This window comes from Ursus maritimus, unplaced genomic scaffold, assembly GCF_017311325.1.
Source record: "Ursus maritimus isolate PB19 unplaced genomic scaffold, ASM1731132v1 scaffold_24, whole genome shotgun sequence".
In the NCBI taxonomy this organism is placed as follows: Eukaryota; Metazoa; Chordata; class Mammalia; order Carnivora; family Ursidae; genus Ursus; species Ursus maritimus.
In genome coordinates, this window is record NW_024424897.1 from 41171038 (window position 1) to 41179263 (window position 8226).

The 8226-nt window shown below is 49.4% G+C and overlaps 1 protein-coding gene across 1 annotated transcript in view; it reads right to left on the bottom strand.

The window, feature by feature from the left end:
- Positions 1 to 528: 528 nt before the first annotated feature.
- PIGS (phosphatidylinositol glycan anchor biosynthesis class S) overlaps positions 529 to 8226 on the bottom strand; it is a 14896-nt gene continuing 7198 nt past the window's right edge. The window contains exons 6-12 of the mRNA XM_040641048.1: positions 6456 to 6663; positions 6048 to 6190; positions 5196 to 5310; positions 3874 to 4019; positions 3206 to 3306; positions 1980 to 2190; positions 529 to 1628 (exon numbers count right to left, since the gene is read on the bottom strand). Of these exons, the coding sequence (XP_040496982.1) occupies positions 1353 to 1628; positions 1980 to 2190; positions 3206 to 3306; positions 3874 to 4019; positions 5196 to 5310; positions 6048 to 6190; positions 6456 to 6663 (1200 nt within the window). The 3' untranslated portion in view covers positions 529 to 1352. The remainder of the gene's footprint in view (positions 1629 to 1979; positions 2191 to 3205; positions 3307 to 3873; positions 4020 to 5195; positions 5311 to 6047; positions 6191 to 6455; positions 6664 to 8226) is intronic.

An 8226-nucleotide genomic window follows, 5' to 3' on the forward strand; every position in this document is an offset into this window, starting at 1 on the left:
CCCCCCCCCCCCCCCCCCCCCGCCCATACACCCAATCTAAAGTACTAGCCCCGGGTCACCATCTGATCAGCCTGTTTTTCCCTTCTAACGCATTATTTGAAATTAGTTTTTGTTCACTGACTCTTCCCCCTAAAAGATCAGTTCCATGGAACCAGAGAGCCTGTCTTTGTTCTCTATAATACCTAGCAGTTAGCACAGTGCCTCTTGCAGCCTATGTTTAATATATTCTTTTTCTGAATTTATGAATGAGTTTATTTAAGGGCTTACACTGGTACAAACTATTCTCTCCCAAAACCCCTGTGAAAAAGGCAGAAGTAGATGCTGATAGCTTTGTTGGGCAACCCTGGACATGCTGAGGGACAACAGCCTAGGCGTCTGGCCACCACAGGGTGCTCCAGGGCAGGGAGGCAGGGCCTCCCTGTAGAGACTTGGCCAGGTTGAAGCAAGGTGGGCCTGTGAGCCCAGGACAGATAGCAGGAAACCATTACTTGGACACAACTGAAGAATGAACGCTATGCTCACACGTGGTATCATTACAACTCACATTCAACCAATGTTTATTGAGAGCCTAAAATATGCCAGATAACTTTGATATGCTTATCACATTTAATCCTCATAACCACCTTGTAAGGGAGGTATCATTAGTGCTATTTGAACAAATTAAAAACTGAGGCTCAGGGAGATTAAGCGGCTTATTCAATGCTCCCCAGATGATAAGTACAGAAGGTACCGAAACAAGGGTCTGAATTCAGGCATGCTTGATCCCAAATCTGGAACCTTCCCCACTGCACCACACTACTGCTATAAAAGGGTGAAGGGAAACTCAGCCACACGCACAGCATCAGGCTTTACCCAACAAGCACAGCCAGCCAGGAGGGAGGGGAGGAAGGGAGAAGGCCCCAGAGGCTGACCTGGCCCCTTCCATGAGAGCAGTGCTAGGACTCTCCCTGAGGGGTTAGAGAGAAGCGTGGAGGGGAGGGGGCTAGAATCTAACCCAGGGCTTTCCCCTAATGCTCCCTCTGAGTGCAAGAGGACTTCGAGGAACGGGACAGAAGCACAGCAAACTGCCCCTGCCCTGGGGGGAGACAGGTAAGGGCCTTCAAGTTTAAGCCAGATAAGGAGACCCAAATGATGCGTCTTCTGGCTGGAGGGGGAGAGGGAGGACACAAAGGTGGTGGGGGGAACCTGAGCTAGAGGAATGGGAAGGGAAGAGAAGATGAACCCTGCTTGGAGTGTTGTACTTTGGTTACTGGAGCTGAGTCCTTCACGGCAGGCCCCATTTATGTGCCTCTCAATCTAACACCTCCCACTCAGGCCAGAACGGAGGGCTTCTTACTGAGATGCTGTCCTGCTCAGTCTATCTTCTCGGGCTTTTTCCAGGACTTGCGGGTTTCCAGGAAGATCTTGACCAGGGACAGGAGGATGGGCACAGCCATAGGCAGGAAGAGCGGGATATAGATGGCGAACTTCTGGTCATCAGGGAAATACAGGAGGTGGAGGAGCGAGGGATCAAAAAAGGCGCGCTCCGAGGACGTCATAGCTGCCTGGCTGGCGATGAAGGCAGAGGCCAGGCGCCCAGAGGCCAACTCCTCTGCCGCCTTCTGGACGGCCGCGACAGCCCTGTACACCTAGGAGGGGCCGGGGGGTTACCAGTAAGTCCCAGGCACCACTGAGGTGCTGGGGTGGGAGGGGGCGTGGGTCTTACTGTGTCTTCCATCTCGTTGCCTGGAGTTTGCCCAGGATATGGAGGCCAGTATAAAAGGGCTACAGTTTATTTTTGTGTGTGCCCGCTTAAAACTTCACACCCCATCTGGCGTCCTGCTGGGGACCTGGCCCTGCCCCCTAGAGGAAGCCTGGGGCACTCAAGGATGGCATGCCCACACACACCCTGGGCCTCAACTGGCTCTCTGGCTTCACCACACCCTGGCCCTTGCTGGCCACTCTGGTCACACCACAGAATCCATCCCCTGCCCGCTCACCTCAGATGCCACATCGTCCTTGATGACAATGTTGCTGATCTTGCCCAGAAGCTGGGCCAGAGAAGTGAGAGTGGTGGTGGCTGTGGCCACGTTCTCCACTGACCGAGCCCAGAGCAGCCGGTCGAGCTCCCAGGTCGTTAGCCCTTCACTCTTGGGCCCTGAAAACAGGCATTTCAGAGGCATCTGGGGCTGAGCAATTCCAAAGAGCAGCCTGTAGGAAGAGTGAAGTAAGGAAGGCTGAGAGTAGAAGATGGCTAAGATTCCTAGAGTAATGACTAAGATTTTCAATCTCACCCAGAACCACAGAAGTCATAGGGAATTGCCTCAGGGCCTGGGGGTGGGGATGAGTGGCAACACTCAGCGAAACAGAGCCTCAAGCCCCATTTTAACCAGTGTTTTTGCTTTCACCTGTTTCTGGATCAGATTTCCAAGACCTTGTTTGAAAAAAGGTCCCATGGCTAAAAGATTTCTGGTAATGCCAACCTAGTTTAATCCCCTCACCCTGCCTACCCTCTCTTTGGACAAATGGGACCACTGAGCCTTTAGTTAAGGCATGATCCAGGACCACTTCTTTTTTTTGTTGTTTTTGTTTTTTTATCTATTTAAGAAAGAGAGAGAGTGCGCATGTGTAAGCAAGCAGGGGAGGAGCAGAGAAAGAGAGACAAGCAGACTCTGTGCTGAGCATGGAGCCTAATGTGGCGCTCGATCCCACAACCCAGAGATCATGACCTGAGCCAAAACCAAGAGTCAGCCACCCAACCGAGCCACCCAGGCGCCCCAATCCAGCACCACTTCTGATAAGCACGTGTGTTGTACCTCTCTAATCCTGCACCCAGGGCAGACATTGCTAATCAATCAGAATCCTCTTTCCTGATGACCCCAGGCACAGCCCTAGAATCCTCAGCACAGGGCATCAGGCAGCCGCTATCACCGTACCAGTTAGCATACGAATTAGTAGCTATTTTCTTAAGCACCCCTAATCACACCCCAGGGACCTGACATTCAGGAGTCTGTTTTTCTTAAAAGTTTTTGTCAGCAACTACTCCTTCTTAGAAGAAGGATAAGGTGATCCTTAGAAACCTTTCATGGTTTCCCTGGGGCTCTAGGCACAGCTGAGGTATCCCTGCGGGTGAGTTTCATTCTAGTCAGCTCAGGAGACTGGGGGCTCAGGAGACTGGGGTCAGACTCAGTGGCCACGCCCCCAGGCGCATCAGCCAGGACCTCACCGCAACTGAGCCAGGAACACCTCCATCACTCGCACCATGTCCACCTCAACCCTCACCGGCAGCTCCGAGGCATTGTAGGCTTTGGAGTCCACATTGTAGACCTGCAGGGGGAAATGAGGTTGCCTCAAGACCACACCAGGGCCCTTCACGGCTCTGCCCTAGACACTCTGGAGGCCGGGAGAGAAAGAGAAGACCTTTTTAGAAAGGTTTTTAGCAATTACGAACCTGATGGTATAGCTAATACTTTTTTGAATATTTATTAGGAGCTTTTCATAAATTATCTCCATTATCCCCTCAAAAGTCCTGTAAGAAATATTTTTTATTCCACTTTGAGTTCCTACCTATGAGCAACTCCCAGTCTAATGGGCGAAGCAAAGTTCCCAGCCTTGCAAGACTCCCACGGACAGGGCCAAGATCAAGGATGTACACACAGACAAGTGCTCAGTAAGTGCAAACCGCTACATGCAAAAGGGTTGTATTACAGAAAACACTGACAGAAATAAGAAGCTGCCGGGCCAACAGAGGAGGGGACGAGCTCACAGCACCCTCACCTCCTTGGTGCTGCCCCTCCCACCGGCTGGGCCGTGGAGGACACTAGAGGAACAACAGAAGGAACAGTCTCAGGGAACATCTGTCTGTCCCCAAAGCTGAGGCTCTATGGCCATTACCATAATGCCACCCCAGCGGGGACTGTGGAAGGCGTTGGTAGCCACTGGAGCCCCGTCCTTGTCCTGAATGTACAGCGGGGAGTGGGCAAGCTCAGGTACATAGAGCAGAAAGTTGAGCACAGGGTAAAGGGAGGCCGCGCTGGATCCTGCAGTACAAAGAGAAGGGAAGTCAGAATACCAAACCTGCTGGATCTAGATCTCAGTTCCAGGTCCGCCTCCAACTTTCTGGTCACTCGCTCTGGGTGTCATTTTCCCTAGCTGATAATCACCGGGATATCCTCCAGTCCTGGGTTTCTGTGGTCAAGAACCTCCTCTGAACATTCTCCGAACATGTGCCATATACAGGTAGAGTCCTTAGCCCCCCAAAGGCCCCTGGAATCTCCCCTCTTCTAACAGGCCCCCCATGACTGTCTTAAAACCACCCTCGTGGGCATTGCCACATCACACCCATATATCTATAACCCATTTTAGACATAAGTATAAATATGACCTCATGTCAATTCCGTCTTAATCCTTCAACAGCTAGCCATTCACACAGGTAAAAGCTCAAGCTACTTACCATGGTCCTTACGATCTGGCACCAGCCCATCTCGGTCACTCCCTCACAATTCAGCGACACTAAGCTTCTCTGAGCTTCCTGAATGCCTATCCATTCTGCCTCTTCTACATCTAAGCCCAGAGTTTCCCTTGCCTGGAATGCCCTCCTATCTCCGTACTCAGCAATGCTGGAGGGAGGAAGGGGAAGGAAGGAGGGAGGGAGGGATGGAGGGAAGGAGACAGGTATCACCTGCAGTCCCTCCCATTATCGTGGTCCACACTGGCCTAGCCTTACTATCTGAAATCCCACAACCAGTGATACACTAACTTTGGTTTGCCTGTATTACAGCTTGTGGTCGTCTATTCTGCAGACGTACCACCCTCAAAATGAAAAACTGGAATCCCAGCTTCAAACCTCAATCAGAAAAAAACAAAACAAAACAAAACAAAAAACTCAATCAGAACTGTCCATCCAAATTCTGCCTGCGTGTACTTTTGCTGTTATCTTTCCTACATGCGTGACCAGATCCTGGATGGCTTGCACGGAGGGAGAAGCAGCCTATCCATTTCTTTATAAAAAGCACTGGGAGTCATGTTTAATAAATGTTTTTGCATATGAGTTTCATGAGTCTCATGAACAAGGAGCCTAAATGCCCAGCACTTCCTTGATGCCCTCAGACCACTCAACCTGGGAACCATAACTATATACGACCAGCCTCCAATCCTATGCTGAGCCTTCAGGGTCCCTCCCCAGCCTGGCAGATAGACCCTCATCCTCAGCTCACCCAGCCGGGACTCCACTGGGTTGATGACATGCGGGAGGCTGTGCGCGGCCAAGTAGTAGCTGGAGGAAGCTGGGTCAAAGCGGGGGTTTACCCCCAACACTGCGTAGTAAAGAATCTGTAAAGCCAAGAAGGAGAACATTATTTCTCCTTGTGTATTGATTCAAACTCCACTTTGTCCCAAAAAGGATTTGAAGTGCCTTAAAAAGATATAATTAGGACAGGACAAAATATAAGAGACAAAATCAGAGCTGAGAGAAAATAGGTGTAGGAAAAAAAAATAACAAAGCCAAGGGTAAAGTTAATACACTAAATACATGCTTTGAAACCACACTTTTTTACCAGGCTTTCTAAGAGCCTAAACAAAGAGGGAAACAAGAATAGCATATTTCAGTGTCCACAAAATCAACTCAAGTCAGTTATTCAGAAGTACTCCCACTAGCAAGACCTGATAAAAATGTCTCCCACGTCTTCCCTAAAAGGACACTGTGTGATACATTCTTCACATGTAGGAAGCTACATTCTTTCCATCTTTACTGTTACTACATTAACATATTTCAGGAAGTTTTATTTTTAAAATAAATTCCTTAAGGATGGCACGGCTGAGTGAATACAGTTCTAAAGGAGGCCATAGGAAGGTCATTTTTTAACAAACCTCGACAAAAGTCCCTGAGCTGGACACCATGCAGAAAAAGCAGACCCTGGAGTCATATACACACACAGGCAATTCCTAGCACATCAGCAAGCTCTAAGAGCTGGAAGAAGAGACTCCACGTGAAAACACTAAATACAGATGGCCTCCGAAAAGGACGGTGCAGCCAGGGAAGGGGCTCCTCGGCTTGCTCCCAGGCTCACCTGAGAGTCCACAGAGAAGTTGCCCGCAGCACTGAGGGCACTCAGGAAGGGCTGCACATAGCGCTGGACAGCCCCCTCGATGTCCCAGTGGACATCATGGGACTTGGGGTCCGGGTTGAGTAAACTGAAGGTGATCTCATAGCCTAGAGAAACAGGAGTCAGGGAAGCCAGAGGCAGCCGTACCCCCGGCTGCGTTGAACTTGTTTCTTCTCTGGAATGGGGTTGACGGCTACCATGTAACCCAAGGGAGGATAAAACCGGGATGAGGAACACTGAGTGCTTTAACTAAAAAGGTGAAACCACAGAAGAAAGGAGTAAAGAGTCCGCACGCAGATTCCCCTCCTGCCCCATTGCCTCCCCATCATTCATTTCCCTGTCCCTTCTTACAGCAACGCCCCGTCACCCTACCCAAGCTGGACTTGAGAGGCCGCCTCTTATCAGAGCTCCACTTGTCCTCCGGAAGGTGGTCAGCCAGGGCCGCAGCGAGCACGTCCTCAGTCAAAGACATGGCCTGCGCTACTTGGATTACGCGGCGGCCGACGATGTTAAAGGCCTCCCGGTGCGTGAACCCTCGCACGACTGCTGTCCTCTCAGGCCCGATGTAGCTCATCGTGTCCTGTGAGAGGCCAGCAGGAGACAGAATGCCCAGGGCACAGGGAAGAAAGCAGAAGAGCACACTGGCTCCGGGCTCAGAGAAGCTGGCTTTTGGCCACTGACCAACAGGCCCACCCCTCCCTTTAGATTCATAGTGAACTCCTATCTCAGCACCTCTGACCGATCGGTGTGCATGAATATTTTCATTCATTTCCGTTTCCTTTGCCTTCCCAGCAGACGTAAGTCCCAGGCATTATCTAAATCTTCACGGGCTAGAAACTAGGGGATGCCATGCTGAACAAGGACAGTGGAATAAACAAACACCTGGAAAGTTTGATATAAGTAGACAACATGTGGCCAAGAGGCAAGCCCAGGAATGCTCACAGCAGCATTATTTCTAAGAGTCAAAAACCAGAGACAATTGAACTGACCATCAGCAACAGGATGGATAAATTGTGATATGTTTCTATAACGAAACATATTAAAAATGAACATATTAGGGGCGCCTGGGTGGCTCAGCGGTTAAGCGTATGCCTTCGGCTCAGGGCGTGATCCTGGCGTTCTGGGATCGAGCCCCACGTCAGGCTCCTCCGCTATGAGCCTGCTTCTTCCTCTCCCACTCCCCCTGCTGTGTTCCCTCTCTCACTGGCTGTCTCTATCTCTGTCAAATAAATAAATAAAATCTTAAAAAAAAAAATGAACATATTAGACTCAACCGCACGTTGATTACAGAGATGATTCTCTCAAACATAAATGTGGAATGAAACGGAAGTTGCAGAAGAACACGCGGTGTATTAATATAAAGTTCAAAAGTTTGTAAAATTGAGTATGTTGTTTACTGAGATACAACACAAGTGATAAAACTTGAAAGAAAAGTAAGAAAATGACACACACCAAAACATGGTCACCCTGGGCCAAAAGGGAGCGGGGCAGAACCATGGAGATGCGTGGGGTTCAGCTACATTGCTAGACTGTAGTTTGCGAGGTGGGGTTGGGTACATGGATGTTCATTAAAATTTTCTTTCATCTTTTTATAAGAATTACATATTTCATCATAAATTGTAAAAGAAAACGGTACATGCATAGCTCCCACCGACCCTCTTGCTCATCAAGTGGAAAGGTCAATGTGTCGCCCGTATTACCACCAGAGCCCATTCAAAACAGCTGCTTGGGGGCGCCTGGGTGGCACAGCGGTTGGGCGTCTGCCTTCGGCTCAGGGCGTGATCCCGGCATTATGGGATCGAGCCCCACGTCAGGCTCCTCCGCTATGAGCCTGCTTCTTCCTCTCCCACTCCCCCTGCTTGTGTTCCCTCTCTCACTGGCTGTCTCTATCTCTGTCAAATAAATAATAAAATAAAATCTTAAAAAAAAAAATGAACATATTAGACTCAACCGCACGTTGATTACAGAGATGATTCTCTCAAACATAAATGTGGAATGAAACGGAAGTTGCAGAAGAACACGCGGTGTATTAATATAAAGTTCAAAAGTTTGTAAAATTGAGTATGTTGTTTACTGAGATACAACACAAGTGATAAAACTTGAAAGAAAAGTAAGAAAATGACACACACCAAAACATGGTCAC